General features: G+C 43.3%; 1 protein-coding gene across 1 annotated transcript in view; it reads right to left on the reverse strand.

Moving 5' to 3' along the window:
* TOP3A (DNA topoisomerase III alpha) overlaps nt 1-21,199 on the reverse strand; it is a 262,802-nt gene that overhangs the window by 42,650 nt on the left and 198,953 nt on the right. The window contains exons 13-17 of the mRNA XM_085628981.1: nt 20,109-20,238; nt 17,017-17,130; nt 14,933-15,098; nt 14,064-14,207; nt 12,580-12,702 (exon numbers count right to left, since the gene is read on the reverse strand). Of these exons, the coding sequence (XP_085485107.1) occupies nt 12,580-12,702; nt 14,064-14,207; nt 14,933-15,098; nt 17,017-17,130; nt 20,109-20,238 (677 nt within the window). The remainder of the gene's footprint in view (nt 1-12,579; nt 12,703-14,063; nt 14,208-14,932; nt 15,099-17,016; nt 17,131-20,108; nt 20,239-21,199) is intronic.

A 21,199-nucleotide genomic window follows, 5' to 3' on the forward strand; every position in this document is an offset into this window, starting at 1 on the left:
TCCCTGTCTTCCTCCTCTCCCTGTCTCTCCCTCCCTCTTCCTCCCTCTGTCGCACTCTGTCTTCCTCCCGCTGTCACCTCACCCCCCTGCTCTCACTCCCTGCTGCCCTCCATCACCTCACCCTGCTGTCCTCTGTCACCTCACCCTGCGCTGAGACGGCTTCCAGGGAACGCACAAGGCCGCCGCACCCAAGTACTTCACAGGTCTTTTAAAGACCATTCACTTGTTAATGAGACTTGTTTGTATTTCACCTCTTCTTAGCGCCCCTGCATCTCCACTCAATCAGAGGGGAGATGCAGGGGCGCTAAGAAGAGGTGAAATACAACAAAGCCTCATTAACAAGTAAATGGCCTTTAAAAGAATCGCCCGGCCTCACAGCTCCGCGCTGCTGTAACCGGCGGTGTTCGCTGACAAGCACAGGGCACAGGCACTATGTCTGCAAGGTCCGCGGGCCGCCAAGGAAGGCTTGCCGGGCCGCTGACGGCCCGCGGGCCGTACTATGAGTACCCGTGGTTTAGATGAAAACTCTGTCAAAAAAGGGTGACAAGCCAGTGTTCAGTGCTCCTTCCCAGAACCTGATCCAGAATAAAAGAGGTTGGCTTGTAAGAAAATTGGTAGTACAGGACTTGATGTGTGTTGTACGACACAACCACTTATGCTTAAACCATGCATTCCTTAACATGTTCGGAACAATGAATGAGTCTTATTCACACACGCCTTTACCATGCAAGTCTTTACAATGACCTGCCTTATGGAAAGCGCTGGACTTTGGAACAGTATAATTTACTATTCCAACTCTAGTCCGCGTAACAGTAGGGAAAGCGATGGACTTTAAAGTCCAGCGCCGTTTTACCTAAAGCATGTCGCTGTACCAATATATGGTAAAGGAATGAGTGGCTAAGACACATTTGTTGCTCTGACCACGTTGCAAAGGCAACACGTGGTTCGGCCGTCATTGTAATTTCTGTTTCCCCTGGATGGGATATGGATGCTACTGGCTGCTTGAAGGAGGAGTGTATGTTTTTCTTTCTGTATGTCTGTGTGTATGTTTTTATTCTCTATATAATGACTGCACTGATGCCGAACAGAGAAGGCATAGAGTCCTTTAACACAATTAGAGGTTGATCAATAGAAAGGTGTCCTGTGGCCACGGTTACCTCTACACCTGTGACTTAAACAAGACCAGCACAAATACCACAATCTATGGTCTCCTTTTTACCCTTGTTAGCTCTTATAACGGTTAACAACGATCTTAAGGCACTGAACTGGAGGCAGCAGTCCCTTGTATGCGTTTGTTCACTGAGACAAACAAATGCAGACACTTGGAAGATTTTGGAATGCTCCTCGTCTCTGGGGAAAATTCTATCTCCCGCCTCCAATGTCCTCCAGTAAATCTTTTGGCACATGGAAAATCTTAAACAGTGTGACTTAGGGTATTCTGATTTCTTTTTACCACATTAATGGCAGTTTACAAGTGCAGGAATAATTTCTCCAGTGGTATGTGAACTAACTGTTCTCAAACAATACAACAAAGTGAAAGATTATCACAAAATATGTCAAATGGTGAAAAGAAAGAAGAGTAATTTCTTATGAGAATGAAAAAAGTGCCTTCCAATCAACTCAGTCGTATCACTGTCCTGTTCATTTGGAAGGTCAGTCTTTTCCCCCTTTCATAGCAGTTCTGCTTACCTGCCCACATTCTTTAATTGAATAATAGAAAGTTCAGATATTCTTTTTCTCAAAAATATTAATATAAAGATAGGATTGACTACCTTAAAAGAACAAAATAAAGTTTGTGTGTAGATCTAAAATAAAAAAAATAAAAAACGTATCTATCTCCTACTGGTGTTCACCAGTAGGTAGTTATAGTTAGGACCTAGTTTTCATTGGAAAATGATTTTTTGACTTGGCTATAAGTTTGGCGTCATTTGACCAATCTTCATGACATTTTCCCAAACAATTGTCAAGGTGGGTTCTATTGTTATGGAAACTTTGGGGGTGATCCATGTAGTAGGGACCAAGAATTGAGCCGCGGAATAAGGCGGTGTCTGTAATGTTAATTCTCATAGGAATCTTTAGCAACACCTACGGCCCGTACCGCTGAACGGACTTACACCGAATTTGGCAGGGAGGTAGATGTCGGTTCAAGGAAGTGCCCTTCACTTATTTGTTGTACATCCTTTCAGTAGTTGTTGAAATATGTAAGTTTAAAATTATAGTGATATCTCTGGCCGTGGATCTTTCGTGGTGGTTTCGCGAAGAATCACGAATGCACGCGCCAACGGAATGCTCCGATTGGCTGGACACAACTTGAACAGAAAGTTGTGGCCGCCATTTTATCTATTGGGTTCCCGGGGCTGAAAATTTCTGAAAAACATAGCATAAGGGGTCAGAGTAGAGGTACTCTGACCCTATGTTTGAGAAATGTGGGTTTTAGTGACACAAGTTATGTGTCCAAAGTTGATTTATTTTTTATTGCGATGCCATGACGGCCAGCACGGCCTTCTGTGTACCATTGCGGGGATGTCGCGACTATCAACGTTGTCACGAATATTGGTGAAAATATAAAAAAAATATCAGTGAAGATATTGATAAATGTTTTATAGAGTTATTTATATAGTGAGTTATCTACTGTGATGATTAGAATTATATAGTTATAATATTTTAATGTGATGGTGGATATTAAATTCCTGCTTTTGCTTTCCTCTTTCGCGACGTAACGACCCAAGTCATCGTGATCTCCATTCTCACCGCGAAAACTGAAAATAGGTTTTAGAGATGGTTGTTCTAGAAATACACTAGAAAACCATGAGTTTGAAGTGTACAGTAATAAACCCCAAGTGTGTCAAATGCTGTAATATGTGCGCATATATGTGTTTTCGCTTTATGGAAAAGGAGCGACTTTCGTGGTTAATGAAGTCATCATGCCAAATAACCACAAAAACAGAAAATAGTTCTGCAAGATGGTTTTTGAAGAAACTTAGTACAAAAATATGAGTTTAAACATACTGAAAGAAGTATGTATATAGTAATATATGAAGGGCAATGTTCAGAATGGATTTTTTTTACATATTATTTTTGGATGTGTTGGTGGTCATTGAATGTCTGCTTTTGTTTTCCGTTTTCGAAACCAGGGGGGATCGTGATTACAGACGTCATTGCAGTCTCCGGAGTCACTGCGAAAAGATAAAATAGGTTTTAGGGATGGCTTTTATGGCAACTTTCTACAAAAACATGACTTGAGAGACTACGGTAAGAAACCTCTAGTGTGTAAAATACTTTAGTATGTGTGGATATATAGGTTTTACATTTTATGGGGAAAACGCGATCGTCTCATTTAACAATGCCATCGGGACATCCCGAATAACAGCATAAATGGAAAATAGGTCTGAAAGATGGAACTTAGTACACAAACATTAGTTTAAACAAGCTTTTAAAGAAATATGTATATAGTAATATAAGTAGGGTAATGTTCAGAGCTGATTTTTTTTTTTAACGTATTATTGGATGTGTTGGTGGTCATTGAATGTCTGCTTTTGTTTTCTGTTTTTGCAACGTCACTGCGGGTATTGCGACGTCATTGCGAATGTAAAAAATGTAAAGAAAGAAAAAACGCCTATTAATCCACTGAAGGAAATACAAGCTTATTAATCCACTGAAGAAAATACAGGCTTTTAAAAATACCTCCTATAGAGCCATTTAAGATAGGAAATACAATTTAAAACCTTAAAAATGCAATAAAGGGGGCGTGGCCTGCAGCCGATCAAGATGGCCGCAACCTAGAGGGGCTCCGGCGGTGACACCGACTCCCCGATCAATCCGACCACTAATCCGAACAATCATCCTACCTCAAACGCCATTTCTCAGTAACTGGAGGTGGGGGGCGCTGATCGCGCTGCTCCCCGGACAGAACGAGCTGCAGACTCACTGGCGGGTGTGAGCTGAAGATTGCGGCCTGCGTACATGAAGGAAGCCGGGGACTGGAGTACGCTGTGAACCCTTGGGGGCAGATGTGAGCGGTGAGGCTGTGAGGAATACGTGCGGAGCGCTGGTGAAAGGCAGTGGCAAGACCCGGTGCGCCCACACACTAGGCAGACGCCTCGGACGATTGTTTCCGTCCCCCCCTGCTCCCCACGCTCGCGGCGCGTGTGCGGGCCTGCCTCGGCCCGCGAGACGGGGCGTGAGACCCGGAGGTAATACACGCTCGGGGAGAGGCGCGACTGGTGGCGGCGAGTGCTGCGTCGGCAGTGCTCGCTGCTTGGGGGCACACAGTGATTATATATCAGACTCAGGCTGCAAAGAGGCAATGGATGGTGGGACCCGGGACCCCTGCTGATAGCTTGGAGGACGTGTGAGGCACATAAGCTGGTGGCGGATTGCTCTAGGCGTGCACACGGAGGGCAGTACGGACTATGCTGAAGAGTGTGGGTGAGTGGACACGGTGCAGAGAGGGGCTTGAGCGCCCAGAGACCTGCCAAAAGCCCCGAGCCAGAGGGAGCGTCTAAAGTGACGCTGGAGGATATTATGGCAGCCCTTGACAAAGTACAATCAACGGTGGGGTCCATCTCCACTGATGTCTCCTTCCTGAAGGCAGATTTTCAGAAGATGACGGCCAGGGTAACGGAGGTTGAACATGCAACAAAATCTCTATCGAAGGACACCAACGCACTACTTCAAAGAGTGGGTCAGTCGGAAGCGGAAAATAAACTTATGATGGAGAAACTGGACGACCAAGAAGGGCGCTCTCGGCGCAACAACGTCCGTATCATAGGTATTCCCGAAAATGAAGGGAGTCCAGCTCTGGATCTATACGTGGAAGATCTTGTGAAGCACAGACTCCAACCCAGAGGACTTTCGACTTTCTTTTCTGTGGAGAGGGCACACAGAATCCCGAGGGGCAGGCCCAAACCAGGGGCTCCACCTAGACCGATTCTGGCTCGCGTTTTCAACTTTCGGGACAGGGATGCTATACTACAAACGGCGAGGGTGGCCCCACCACTCCGGAACTAAAATTCAGTGGTGTAATTTTTCCCGGATTACACGGCAGCGGTAACCAAACGTCGCAGGAGCTTTTTTGAAATAAAGAAAGAACTTAGACGCAGGGAACTGCCGTACTCCATGCTCTTTTCGGCGAGGCTGCGTGTAGTGGCGGATGGAAAAACCTGGTTTTTTGAAAGCCCGGAGGAAGCCCATGAGTGGCTCGAGGGGTGGAGGCGTATGAAAGGACCCGGACGAACGGAGAGGCGGCAGCAGCAGTGCAGGGAAGATGGCGACATCCAGGACCACGGAGGGGAACGGGAGGAAAGTCACTCAACCCGGTCTGCGACCGAGGACTAAAGTAAGGCCTTATGGACTATTTGGGCCACACCTACACAGAGAGACATTGTATGGCTTCACCAAGATGGGGGGGTAGTCGCTACAGGAGCCCCAATCTGTATAACGTGATCCTCCCGCCCGAATGTGGTAAATACAGAGCTAACCTGGCAAGACTGAACGAGGGGCTGTGGCACGCTCCTGATGTCAATCTATCGTTTGAGGAGGGGAGGAGCGGCGGTGTTCCACGGACTTCTTCCCCCCGCACGCAAGTACTGTTAATGGGAGTGAAGCACTCTGCTGAGTTGGGGTGGCGGATAGTTGGGGGTGCGTCTGGCAGGAACGCAGGGAGGGGGGTGGGAAAGGGGGTAAGTTTTACATTTTGGGTTTGGTATGGTCTGTTCTGGTTCTTTTGGGGTAGCCGAATTATGATGAACATGCAATTGCGGGTGCCGTGGTTGTGGTCTTTCATGAGACAACTGTTGGATATGTTATGTGCCCTACCAGAGAGACCACTAGGCGACTGCAAACCTACACACCCACCCCGCTACTTTTTCAACTATGTACACACCAGAAGAAGTTCGGGTTGGAGAAGCTGGGAGGTAGGGAGAGGGGTGGGGGGTGAGGGAACAAGGTATAGGTGTTTCTTGTTTATGGTTCGGTTTTGTATAAGGGCAAGTATGGCACACTTCCAATATGTGGCATGGGGAAATTTGTGGACGCACGATGTACATGATTCTGAGATGGGACAGAATGTGCGAGGGGGACGGGGATGACGCAGACACAACTCCCAGATGCCTTTGCTGTCCCCGGCCCTCCCCCTAACACTTCTCACGTGGAATGTGCATGGATTGGGGGATAAAATAAGGAGAGGTCTCGTACTCCAATATCTAAAGAGATGTGCACCGGCAGTGGCACTGCTGCAGGAAACACACTTGACTGGTTCGGCATGTAGGGATCTGGATCGCTGGGGGTATAAAATGGTGGTGCATTCGGAGTTCTCCTCAGGCTCAAGGGGTGTGGGGATTTTAGTGTGTACCCAATTCCCGCTGATCATACAGCGTACGCAGAAGGATGACCAGGGTCGCTTTGCGGCAATTTCTTGTCAGTGGGAGGGGAAACAATACAATATCGTGTCCGTCTATATCCCCCCGGCCCTTCACTCCGTAGCTCTCCCGGCGCTTAGCGCGTTTCTACTGGGTTTTCCTGAGGGAGTCTCATAATGATGTGTGGGGACTTCAATGCTGTTATAGATGGAACTAGAGATAGGCATTCCCCCAGGCAGAACAAAACAGGCGCCGCATGTCTGGAGGGGTTTGTTGAGGCACTCGGGCTTACAGACTTGTGGAGATATAGACATCCAGAGACGAGGCAATATACTTTTCAGTCGGGGGTGCATAATAGCCTGTCACGTATTGATTATTTCTTTACGACCGCAGAAGATCTCGCGAATACGGTGGAAGTGGAAATTCGCCCGAAGGGCATTTCCGATCATTCACCTATAATGTTAAAATATGCGCACCATCACAAAGTACAGAAGCGTGTCTACCCTGTGCTTCCGGGATATCTACAAATCCCTAAGGTTTCAGAGGACGTACTCACAACGACACGACAGTACTTCCAAGAGAATGCTTCATCAGTCCAGTCCCCGGGTACTCTTTGGGAAGCATATAAAATGGTGGTGCGCGGGCAGATCATCTCTTCGGTTGTAGGCCACAGGAGGGCGATGCAAGCCGACTTGGACAACATTGAATCAGACCTGCGCACTGCTACAGAGCAGCACGCACGGAGTTCGTCCTTGGGGACATCCCAGGCGCTGCACGCTAAACAAAGTGAATTTAGGGAATACCAATTGGAGACGACTAGGGCATGGATCCAAGCCACGCGGCACAAAGTATACGAATTAGGAGATAAGGCCAATAAACTGTTGGCCTGGCTTGATAAAAAGGAACGAGCGCAGAGAACAATAGCACGGCTGCGGGTGCCCGATGACTCATTGGTGGTTGCAACGTATTAGCTGGGCATTTTAAGCAGGTATATGAATCGCAGACTACTATAGACACGATAGAGGCGCAGGCGTACATCCAGGACATTAAGTTGCCTAGACTATCCCCAGAAGACGCCCTCATCTTAGAAGCTGACCTTATGGTCGATGAAGTGCAATTGGCCATTGGTTCCCTGCAATCGGGAAAGGCGGTGGGTCCTAATGGTTTGCCCATTGAACTGTATAAAAAGACGGCAGCAACGACGGCCCCTTATCTTTTGAATATGTATCTCGAGAGCCTGGCGGTGGGGGAGCTTCCTCGAGATCAGCGAGTGGCCACCATTGTGGCGATTCCAAAACCTAGAAAGCCTCCTGAGGAGTGCTCCTCTTACCGCCCAATCTCCTTAATTAACGCCGAAGCCAAGATCTTAGCAAAGCTGCTGGCGGCACGGTTGACCCCTCACCTGGCAACCTTAATTCACCCAGACCAGTCTGGGTTTATGCCAAATAGGAGCACAGCTCTTAACTTGCGGCGATTGCAGGGAGTAATAGCACGCATGTCCCACATTCGGGAACCGGCGGTTATCCTTTCTCTTGATGCGCGAATGGCGTTTGATATGATAGAGTGGCCGTATCTTTTTGCAGTCCTTAAACATTTCGGTTTTGGTCCCAAGTTTTGTGCGTGGATACGGATGCTCTACACTAACCCTCTGGCGCATGTAGCGACCAATGGGCACATATCCGGGGACTTCCCGCTAGCGCGGGGAACGCGTCAGGGGTGTCCGCTGTCTCCGCTGCTCTTCGCATTAGTGATGGAGCCATTGGCGGAATGGATCAGATGGGAACCGATGATTCGTGGACTTAGATGGGGACCACACTGGGAAGACCGCATTTCCCTTTATGCGGATGATGTGCTACTATACCTGGAATCCCCCGAACGCTCAATTCGGACGCTCTTAAATATATGTGAAATATTCGGGCGGGTATCCGGGTACACCATCAACTGGTCCAAGTCGGTCTTATTTGTGTTGCATGGTCCGACGCCGTTACTTCCCCGGGATTGTCCGTTGCAGGTCGCGGAGACGACCTTCAAATATTTAGGCATTCATATTACACCTGCACCTGAGGAATTCCAGCGGAGAAATCTTGGACCTCCCCTGGAGCGGTTTCAGCGCGATGCATTAGTATGGCACGGTCTGCCGTTATCTATGCTGGGGAGAGCGGCGCTTTTTAAAATGATAGCCCTCCCACGTTTTTTGTATGTTTTGGAGAATACCCCGTTTCGAGTGCCACTGAGCTATTTTAAAACGATCGCATCGGAAGTCTCAGGTCTGATCTGGGGGAATAAACCGGTGCGTATTGGGCAAGAAAAGTTGGTCAGAAGCTGGTATGACGGGGGTATAGCCCTCCCTAATATACAAATATATTACTGGGCGGCCCAATTAAAAGTGATTAATAGCTGGATACATGCTCCTCAAACCGACCCGGAGTTTCAGGCGGATAGGCAGGGCCTGGGAGAGAATTGAGTTCTGTCTGTGCTGTACAATAGAACAAAATCTAAACCACTGATTGGGCCAACTGCACACACGGTTCATATATGGTATGAGGCGCATGTCAGGCTGGGTTGGAAGGGGGTTATCACGCAGATGACACCACTCTGGACATCTCAGCGCCTTGGGCGATTGAAGAACAGTAAAGGCTTTGATAGATGGGATGTGATAGGCATATCTACGGTGGGTGATCTCTGAAAAAAGTGCGAGGTAGTCCCGTTCGCACACTTACAGGCCAAGTACGAGCTTGCTGCATCGGAATATTACAGATATATGCAAGTGAAGCACGCGCTACAGGCGGCTATACCTGCGGGCACCATCTTGGCTGAGGCCACTCCCCTAGAGGATAGATTACTGACTGAATATATGCATAAAAGGGCCACTTCATTCACCTATCGTAAGCTGATAAATAACCTGCCGGACCCGATGTCGGCGCTTAAACGGAAGTGGGTCGTAGACTTGGGAGAGTTGGATGATGGAGAGTGGCAGGAGGCGCTGTCGTCCCCTCGGAAGGTGGCAATACCGGCACGCCTGAGGTTGATACAATTGAAAGTACTTCATCGTACATATTATACCAGAGTGACCCTCTTTAAAATCGGGATGGCTGCACATCAATTTTGTCTGAGGGAGTGTGGAGAGGAGGGTACCTTCTACCACACGATATGGGACTGTCCGAAGATTAGGGCATACTGGATCAAGATAATGAGGACTATGTCTCAAACCGTGCGGGTGTCAGTGCTTCCAGTCCCAAAACGTTGTTTATTAAACATATGGGAACCGACTGATCTAACCCACCCAGAGCAGGACTGGGTCACACTAGGTACCATGGTTGCTAAAAGAAATATTGCCAGGAGATGGGGCTCGAACCCGTCACCTACGCTGAGAGAATGGTGTACGGATATGGATGACGCCATGATAGCGGAAAGGGCAGTGTATGTGCATCGCGGATGTCCCCAAAATTGGGCCAGAGTCTGGGGGGCCTGGAATAAATTCAGGGGATATATTTGTGACCCACCAAGATCAGAAGCTGTACAAAGATCAGAATAAAGTTGGTGGAAGAAAGGTAGTGGGGAGGGTGGGTGATACTGCTGATGGAGGGTTCTTGGAGTCATGTTGGAGTGTTGTTTTCAGGAGTATAAACATGTATTGGTGTTGCCAGGAATACGGATTATGTGAATTACTGATGCCCAATGTTCTTAATAAAAATATTAAAAAAAAAAAAAAAAACAGGATTTCACCACATAAACCTTGATGCCTTACAAGTCATATACATCTAAGGTAATGTTCAAACAGATGGATTTGTGGCTACAATTGGAGCATCAACGCGTTTCAAAGGTATTTTCACATAACACCTTTCAAGACAGTGGTATTGTTACTTATTTTTTTAACCCCTTCGATGCTGCGCAGATTCCGCCGCTGTGCTGACGGAATCTTGCGCGGGTGTGGTCATGACGGAATGGTTCCGTCATGAGCACAGCTCAACCGTGGGTCATGACGGAACCATTCCGTCATGAGCACCGAAGGGGTTAAATCTATAAACATAAACAAATATATTTAAAATACTGTCAATCCTGTTTTTTGATTGTGGCAATTGGATAGAATTGTTTTTATTGTGTAATGTCTTGAAAAACATTGTTTTAAATAAATTTCAACCATCATCTCACTAAAAAAAAAAAAAAAAATCATAGGTTACATGGACGTTATAGTAGGGAAATAGAATTTGAAAGACCTTACAAATTCACTGAAAAAAACAAAGGTTACAGGGACGTTTGAGAGGCTTTAGCATTTTAAAAGAAACTTTAAAAGTTACAGGGAAGTTATAGTCGGGAAACAGAATAAAAAAACCTTAGGAATTCAGTGAAAAAAACAAAGGTTACAGGGACGTTCTAGTTATGCTGACATTTCACTTGTACAAAACCAGAGAAATTCAACAGTTATAGTTAGCTGAGCTAATTATAACTCGCGCACCCGTAATACACTGCTTATGACCTCACATATTACATCACTCATGACATGGGCAGTAAAATAATAATTTGTGTATATAATATGAGTAAGAGCAGAATTTTTGAAATCCGGAGATGCATTCTGTTGTTTTCTGCAATATAGATGGGATAAATTGTACATTATAAAATGGCCGACACCTTAGTAATTTAAGTAACTATGCACTGAAGTCCGTTATATATGTTTTAACCTACATGGCAGCCCAATGAAATTGTACCATGATAAAAGGTTGGGTGGTAATCAAGTTTGCTAACATTGACAAAGGAGGCCGAAATGCGTTTGTCAGTTTCTATCAGTTGCTAAATAAAGGACTATTGAATGCACAGCCCGTGTGTGCGTGGCTTTCCTGTGTGTAAGATTGTGGTGTGTGTGTGTGTGTGTGAGACCGACCTCGCGAGCCTCAGCACCCGCTGCTCTGAGAGCGGCGGCTTTGGCAGAGAAAGTAAAGGGCTGTAATCCCGCTGCCAGCCCCACCATCAAACCTCATGGGAGGGAAACAGTACTGCCTTCTGAAGTAGAGCGCTTGATTCTCTACGGAAGGCGAGAATCTTTGTGGAATTCATCGGAACATTGGCGAGATGTGGGAGACCCGACGGAGACGAGTCGAAGGACTCGAAGCAGACAAGGATAGTTAGTTTGGGGACACGGTGCATAAACTATGATGCCACCAAACATGCTTGGCATGGAAAATTCAGAATTTCAAATGCTGAATTGGACAATGTATTGTGTTCTAGTAAAAGGATAGGACAAAACTAATTATAAGGCAAATAATAAGTTCACAAATGGGTTCATGAACCACCTGTGCTATATCTTTGCTTATCAGAACCCTCCAAGTGGAAAATGCTTCTAAGGTGGTTTTCTGTGCACAAGTTCAGGACACATTTAAAACAGTAATAGGGGAAAATACTTTTTATGGATATTCGGAAAGGAGACAATTAAAGACACTATGAGGGTGGGTGACCTTTTCTACGCGGCCACTACTTCGGATTGTTAGTGCGCAGAAACAATTACTTCGCATGGTTTTACTGCGCATGACCGTTACTTTGCAGGATATCCACATAGTTGTTTTAATTTAGGCGCTTCCGTTTAAGACGCAGTAAGCTGGAGCAGTGGAAGGTGATCCACGAGGAGAGAGAGGTAAATGAAGCTGTGTGTACGGTTGATTAGTTGTAGTGTAAAGTAGTGTATTTGGGTGTAGTGTATTGTATGGGGTCGGGAATGGTAGTGTTTGGGAGTAGGGAACGGACTGGGTTAGTGTTTTAGGGTTTAGGGTAGTGTTGTGGGGTTAGTGTAGGGTAGTGGTTTAGGGTAGTGTAGGGGGGTTGTGATGGGTAGTGAATGAGTGTAGGGACAGGAGTAGGGCAATGTGTTTGTTCGTACAGGGGGTAGTGATTTAGGGTTTAGGGTAGTGTAGTGGTATTTAAGTAGTGTAGGGTAGTGTAGTGTTTTAGTGTATTGGTAGTGTTTTAGAGGTGTAAGGTAGTATGACACGTTATTGCGCATACCATTCTTATTACTAGGTAAGATTTACTTCGCATACATTAACATTTTCATTGTAATGGTATGCGAAGTAAAAACTTGCATAGTAACGGTTATTGCCAAGTAATAACCGCGTAGTAATAGTATGCGAAGTAACGGCATGCGAAATAACGTCTCATATTCCACTATGAGCTTCAATGCCCATACTTTGCTCAACTTTCAGGTCCACGAACAGAAACATTGATTTCTCACCTTTGAACAGGTTGTGGCTGGCAAACAGTGCACACACTGTCATCCCGGCTCACCTCCAAAACCGAATCAGGAAACCAGATCGCACTTTTACAGCTTGGGTAGCCAAGGCAGGATATGAAGAACCTGTGAAATACATGGAAGAACACAAGAATATCCATTTAAATTAATGGGAATGTTGGTAAATGTCTCACAGGTAATGACTTAATACCAACAGCAGCCAGTCTCGTCTCTTCATTTCAAAAGCATGTTTTCTAATTCAGCGTCAAACAAATATGAAGAATAAATATTTGTTTTGAAAGTAAGCTCAAGTATGTTCCAATCATTTACTGTTCTTTTTGCCAATGTACTCAATCCATAGCATTAATATATGCCACAGTCAAAGCCTATGGTCAAAATACAGAGTACTGTATTTGAATGACAACTGAATCTGCATTTTGACTGACTTCTAGGTGTAACTGGTGAACCCCTTCACTAACTAGTTCTAGCTCCCGGGAGGGAGACTTCTACAGAACACAAACCTAATCTGCTGGCAGCAGACGATTGGGAGAATAAAGTTGAAATGCCACTTATACCAAAATAAAGCACTTTGGAGTGATGCAGACGCATAAGGTGAAAGGTTTTCCCCTGTGCAGTGGTGAATTACTGTAATCTATTGCTTGTGTTTCACTGATATTCACTCAATCTACCCAAAGGATCCCCTTGGTAGCTCACTACATTGAACTTACTCATGCTTTGGTGCTATTAAGGCTTCATTACTCTAACATTATGTATGTCAGACAACCCAATGAAAGATCCACGTACGGCACAAAATGTAAACCATGCAACACACAAAAACATGAACTTAATGAAATTGGTATACATCATACCCCTCTTTTACGTTTAGTGGCTCCCACTGGCAAAGAGAATAAAGTCTCAATTACTTTGTTTTCTGTTTTCAAAGAGCCAGGGCAAAAATACTTATGGAAGCCGACTCCGCATTATACAGCACTTTGATGTCCAGGGAACCAAGCCTAATTGCACAAACTAGATTCAATCCTAAAATAAACAGAGACGGGTCCAGAACTAAGAACTAAACCAAATCTGACAGCGTTCGAAAGAAAGCTGAAGATGTTCAAAAAGTAGATTGAAACTGGAGATCCATCTACAGGCATGGAGCTCCTGTTATATGTCAGCCAGCATGCTTGGAGTGGGTTTTCAAAATGAAATAGAACACAATATACTCACCAGTGCATCTGATTGGCTTCCTGTCACAAGCTAGGGCAATACAAATAAATACATATTTCCATTGTGCTATGAAATACTGCATATTCAAAGAGGACAACGAACCAGTATGTGGCACCACAGACTTTGCTAATTTTCCTGCTCCAGCACTTTACAAAGATCAAGTCAGTGGCTTCACTTTCGCTAGAGAGAAAGAGGTAGCACAACAGTGCTTGTAAAAATGCGGACACCTACAAGATGGAGGAACAGGAACATACACTCACCCACCATCCTTCTTGGTTTTCAGGACCATGTCCTTGCCACAATGCGGACACTTTCGGATAGGACGTGGAGTCTCAGGGAACAGATCCTCTTGAGGCGCAGTCTGGACAGCTTCCCCAAAGTACTGTGATAGTGCATCATCTAATCTGCAAAGGTAATGGTAGCATCATTATTTGAGCCTGTGCTGCAGCTCTTATGTCCTGGGACAGAGAAGATACACACAGCTGTGCATATGCCGAGAGAGTGTTTTTGCTGCAAAAACATTCTCCCATTCTGTGTTCACTGGACAAAAAGGAAAATTATTTTGAGACATATAAAGGAATGTAAGAGAGCCCAACGCAGAAGCAAGTTGACAATTCTAATTGGTAAGATGCCTAGGTGTCAGAAGCAACCTCTGGGAGACCTTGGGTATAGTACAGCAGATAAAGTCAATCTTTCCAGCTTAGACAGTTTGAGACAAATATAATAAGGAGTAAAGGAGCTAATAATACTGTACCAAGAACATAGCCAATTACAGGGGGTGCCTAAAATTGCAAGAACATTTTCTTCATGATGAGTGGAGTTTTTGATGTGTAATTAGAACAAGTAGCACCCACAAAAGTTTAAAGCAGTCACTTGCTTATCATACAAGGAAATATTAACTATTCGTTTTTACAACGTTATCCAGCCACACCAGTGAAATTTAGATGATAGTAAAGAAAAATTATGGGTGAAAAAAATGCTCCATTAAAAACATTCACAGAAAGCAAAATACAGTAGCAACTATGAAGTCGGCCAAGGTAGTTATGAAATTTGTCACATAGGACCAGGCGAAGCTCGATGAGCTTTACTGAATTTTTATAGCTCTGCAGACGATAGTAATCACACTTACTTGTTGGCTTTAGCCACTGCCTCAACGAAGACGTGCTTGTACTTTTGAATCTGCTGTCTCAGGACAACAAACTTATCTTTCTTCCCTTCGCTAATAAGCTTCAAGTCGGCTTCCAGTTCAGCCCTCAAATCAGGCTTGGACATCTCATAGCCCATAGAGTCATAACCTGGGAAAGACAAGGTAACACTAACATGAAGGAAGGGAAGTCTCAGGGCAATATATCTGGGATAGGGTAACAAACTTGCATTTCAATGATCTGCCTAATTTGTGCCAATTTTCCAACACTTAACAGATATAGGGAAAAAACACTTTATTCAGTTCAAGTGAGATTTCAAAATATCTCTCAAAAGAAAATCTAACAGATGAAAAGCACAAATCTACTGACTAGCGACTGCCACAGACAAAGACTGAGAAATTGCACTGGGAATGCATTATGTCCCATGTGGGAATAGGACTTTAAAATCTAAATTTCCTGTTGTCAAATATCTTTAACCCATCACACGATTAAATAGAACAAAGTATCTTGTGTTTAGATACCACAATGCAGTATGCTAGTGCCTTTGAGAAATGCATTACATTTCTCATAAATGCACAGGGGCCACATTAAATGTACATGTTTCAAAAGACTGGAAACAGCCATCCCTAACACCAACTCTGCCATCTTACACGATCTCTAATCCCAAATTCCCCAATATCTTAAACCATGAGACCGAACAAAGAGTGGTAGTACTGAGCAAACACATACTGTGTCACCTAAAGACATTCAACTTTGTCTGGAACTAAGAGACGCATAACTAATTACAGTCATAACATTCAAACCAAAGAATAGGGTCTGAGGCTAAAGGGTGGTGCAAGGAAGGACTATAGAAAGTCCACTGGATCTAGAAATGGAATACTTAGCAAAGGTTCAATAATGTTCCTGCAAGAAAGAGACACATTTTGGAAATAAAGGTGAAGAACTATGTGCCACTATTCTATAGTGGATTTCCCTAGAAAATTATATAAGAATGTATTCAACATTTAAACAGCATCAATACTGCCTTTGGATGCAAAAAGGGTTTTTAGTCCCAGAAAATTAATAAATTTACAGGGGACTAGCATTTTACCCTCTCTTCTAGGTTTTTGATGCTCTCGTGTTCTGATTCTATGGTAACTGCTTCCTTTCAAAGAGGAGATATTAGTCAATTTAAAGCCTACACTAACCGACAGCCTGGAATAGAAACATGATAAGAAGATGAAGTTAAATTGAAAATCCAGAGTGAACCTGGCACTTAGACCACCATGAGCAACAATTAATGGGGGGGAAAAGACTGTCTAAGCACACACAACTGTGGTGTAACATGGCCCTTTATGGTTGCCAGAGGAGACATTGTTAGGTTGTGGGGTAGCTTAGAGGTTCCAAGAATGGAACAGTGGTTTGTAAACTTGAACTGGGGTATATCGGCAAAGAAGTTAGTAAATAGGCCTGAGTATGCCATCGGAAATTTGATAAAGTGTGAAGACCAAGGAAGGACTTCCAAAAATAGGGGTTGAACCTGTTAATGGTGCAGTCAGTGCAGAAGTGGATGCTCAATTGGCAAAAATGCTTCTATTACTTGCTCTACAATGGGAATGAGGCGAGGAACACCTACTGTGCTTATAGAATTCTGCTCACTATGGAAAGTCTCATGTAACAGTTTAATTCTCCTGATGAGAATGAGTATTGTGTACGTGGAACATGTCGGTTTATTATCTTTGCTTGTAATAGTTGTCATAGTTTGAAATACTGATGAAAATTCAATAAAAAGTTATTTTAAAAAGTTACAATTAAACATCTATTCACTTCAAGAAATCTCTCGCCTCTGACAATGCAAGTGCTATGAGCCTCAGCTAAGCAATGTTGCTAACATACTAAAAGTCTTATTGTATTACACCAATGTCTTCACAATGCCTCATGCTTTCTCTGAATTTCCAGGTTCTATGCTTAGTTTTTCTGTAGAATTAAGCCACAGATCAATTCTAAAAGACTTACATAGCAATACAAGAGAAGAATGGCTGTTTTCAAATTGCAGTTTAATAATCTTTCAATTGCATTCTGTACACACCTTCCACTAGTCCCATGCCTAGCTCCCCTGGAAGAAATCTCTGCTCAGGAGTGAGTCCTACATACATTCGGGATTTGATGGTCTCAATGTGCTCGGCGTGAGTGGCGTCAGTCCCTAAAAAGTAATTTTAAAGTCAGATTTTTATCTCAGCACTGCCTCTTAAAGAGGAGATCTTTAGAAAGGCAGACATTTACAGAAAAGATAACAAAGCTAGAATAAGAGCGCACATGTAGAACCCTAGGGCAAATTAAACGCTAACACTTTACAACTTGATGCATAAAGAGGCAATTTGGTTACCCAGGTACAGTTCACCAAATAAATAATAATAACATCCTGCGATCACTGGCTAGCAGAGAATCTACCCTCAAGGTTGATCAGGTTTCATGTTTTATAGCCGCTATAGTTGTCCAGTCCCATCATTTAACCCATCTTCAGTTTCCATTAAAGACTGGTTGGGTTTAAGGTCCGCTCCCAGGTACCATCTTCAAATTCTATAGCACAGAGAGTCCATTATATGTATGCATGTCTCACAAGGGAGGAGAATTTGGCTTATGTTTATAGATAATAATGGAGGACAATTGTAGCTAGAGGTAAGTAACTTTTCTTTTCAGACACTACATTTATTTATTTTATTTATTTATAAAGTTTCATATAACGCGAACATGACCCACGAGGGTATCAGAGCGCTTTACAGTAAAGAACATAAATGGATGAGGTGTTATGCACACATTCAAAAGTGACAATTCGAACATAAGAAATAGCAAACAATAAGAATAACATACAAAGAGGACCATGGAACTGCAGGACGTTGTACAATAGACAATTAGTAAAAATTAGGTGATTGTGCTAGCAAACATATATACATATTAAGACCACAATCGATTCACAACAGAAATAAAGTGTATAGTAAACCAAGAGGGACCCACCGCCAGCTAAACGTTACATAGAATACAGTTGATGAGCAGTATGAGCTGTGCTAATGGCCAGAAAAAAAAAAAAATATATATATATAAAGACTCAACCAATCACATGAGATAGGTAAAGACATTCGGGTCATGAAGATAACTCAGTGACATCCTAGAGTTGAAAAATTAAGGCAAGTATTTGTTCATTAGATGTATTTTATAAGTCAGATTCAAATGAGGTCTAGTAGTACATAACAAAAACTGCGCAACATGAGGCTCTGAATGAAAATTGTGTATCACATTAACTGTACTACTATCAGAAATGATGTTGTTATTGTTCTCCTTGTTATTCTGGGTCTCGCTTCTGGTCTCTGTAACAAAGTAAGACGGCCTTGAGGCAGTACCCCCTGACTGTCGTTCAGCTGAATTCTAGCAAAACCTTGTTCACTGAGACTGCTGTCACAGTGTTTTGGGAACAAGTTGATTTCTACTAATCACTTTTGTGCCTACCTGTGTTTTCTGCTACTTGGCATGGTACCATGCTCCAACTGAAACTCCTAAGTGTTAATTCAAACAAGCGCTGGCAAAGCAATAGGTCTAGCTTTAATGTGCGAAATTATGCAAACTGCATTTGTGCTTGGTTTCATTGGCATATTAACGTCCGATGTATTGGCTTTGTCAATGCTTGTTTATCACTTCTATGCATACTCATGTTACATTTTGCAAATCATAACATGCATGTAGGAGGGATCTAAATGTCTTCTGTTAAGAGGGACTGAATGCGTTTTACCACAGATGACTGGTTTGTTCTACCAGTGGACCCTCAAACACGTGGAGCACCACTGGAAGTCCTCAACATGTAGAGCACACTGGCTGGAAAAACAAAATCCAGCCTGACAAATTCAAAACAGGGATGGGTTAGCACACAAAGGTCTCCTTGACATTCAATAACTTTCATCATTACATCGCAACTAAGAAAAAAATAAGCAACTTGTCGGAGATTGAAAGAAATACACTTCACCTGTACTCCAAAACTGGAAAAGGAAGCCATTCACCATGTTTCACAAAGGAACTAGAGCAAGAGCTCATCCTGGGCTCACTGATTGAATGAGAGGCACAGATACTGAAGATGGTCTCTGTGGTCAGAGCTCAAGAGCATTCTGGTCTGAAGGGCTGCTGTTGCAATGTAGTTTTAAAACTCTGTGTTTGTTGATTGTGGATTGTGGATTGATTCCTGGCCTCATGATAACTAATATGAAAGCATGTTTGTCTGTGAAGAATCCAACACTGGAGAATGGATTCAGAGTATCTGGTATACCCTTTAACCTTAATATTCTCAAAAGCACCTGTTGAAAGTAAAGTGAGGGATGCAAATATGAGACTGTCACTGTAAGGTCTTTGGATGATTCAAAGCGTCAGATATCTATACTTTTGAATGTGCAAGACTGAAGTCTAATTCTCAATGATCTCTAATGCTTACTGTTACTTTTGCAGTTTAACTTCCAGATGATCCCCTGGAGTTGTAGAAAATTGTATATTTTGGAGCATAATTGTTTATAGAGCTATAACTCTTGATAGAGCCACACACTTCCAACTTATTATCACAAAGATCTTGCAGCGTAAGATAAGAGCCAATGAAGAGACGCACTGCTGTCAGGGGTCAAACAATACTTCTGGATGACAAGGATGTATCAATGCTTTTACGAGCACTACAGGGCTCACTAACCCTCCTCACATCCCCAAATTTAAGACACTGATTTTAAGGATTATTATTTGGCAACGGGCATTTTACAAACGATTTATGGTTGAATGACACAATTGGTTATTAACAAAAGATTTTAAAACACACAAGGTGAAGAAGAGTGATTAAAATTTATGATCAATTATGTTTTGTTTTTATCTGCGGCTGTGAAACATTATTTGAAGCACAACATGAAATTACAGAAAAGAAGTACAGAACAGCCCTTTAAAAAAATAAAAAATATAGTTCTACGGCAACAATGGTAATTCTTCAGCAAATGACTATAGAATGAAAAAAATCTGGTCAATCCATAGTTACAGAGGCTCACTATTAGCCAATACTTGTGTGGTTCTGACACATGGAAAGTCCTAATCGGCATAAAAGAGCATATATAACTGCCCATGTCAAAATCTTTCTGTATTGTCGTTTGTTGGCTTGTAACTTACCAATGCCGTGCTTTTCCATGAGTGCAATGAGATCAGCTTCAGTCAAGAGCTGCGGTGGACTCGTCTCACCATCCACCATCTCAATTGTAGTGGGCTGGAATTTTGAGCCCATTTCGTACACTGGGATCACCTACAGGGAAAAAGATTTGCGTTTTAATTCACCTAAACTCCAAGCATAAAACTGGTGTATTCGCCAAAGAATGGAGACATGGCAGCATGGATGTGACTTGTATCGAGGTCACTTACATTTTGGGGGTTATTTTAATTCTGCCGTTTCAGACATTCCATATCAAGATCATTGGCATCCTCCTTCCTTTAAAGCTAAATTCAACACCACTTACTTATCAAACCAGTGGGTCATCTCGGAGCCTTCTCAAATCAAATCTGATCGAGTAAAAGTAACACAACCTCAAATTAATCAGTCTGTTGTTGTAATGTAACTTCATGTAAAAGATTGATCAGCAGCATTTAAATAAACAGACTTCCACTTCGATCAGTGGTTCTCGTGCTATGCGGCCCAAGCCTAAAACTGGGCCCCAACACCGAGATGCCAGAAAATAAAGTAGGAAATGATACACCAACCTCAAGTAAGGACAAGAAACAAATATAAAGACACAAATCACCCATTCCAATATAAAAAAAAATGCATAAATTACAAAACAAAAAAAATATGTATAAGGAATCACTTACAGAATATATATGCATACATTAAAAAACATTATGAATGCTGAAAAAAACCTCAGTACATTTTTGGGGCACTAACAATTGCCTTATTGATTTGAGGAACTAGTGACATCTCCCATGAAAAATTGTGCCATCGTTTACATGGAAATGTAGCTGTTCTCTCTAGCCAGCATAAGGGTTGAAGAAGTTAACTTTGATGTGGGTGCATAATTGATTAGAAGAACAAGTTACATACCTTTGGTAACTAACTTTCTGGTGGATACAATATCTAACTGCAGATTCCTCACCTTGTAAATACTCCCCCAGGTGTCAGACTGCATCAGGAATCTTTTCAGCAGTAAGTCTGTGTGCTGACAGGTGATACTGCGCTGCTGTTCTGTTCTGGAAGTGACTTTGGGAGCCAAATA

Source organism: Triturus cristatus, chromosome 10 (assembly GCF_964204655.1).
Source record: "Triturus cristatus chromosome 10, aTriCri1.1, whole genome shotgun sequence".
Taxonomy (NCBI): Eukaryota; Metazoa; Chordata; class Amphibia; order Caudata; family Salamandridae; genus Triturus; species Triturus cristatus.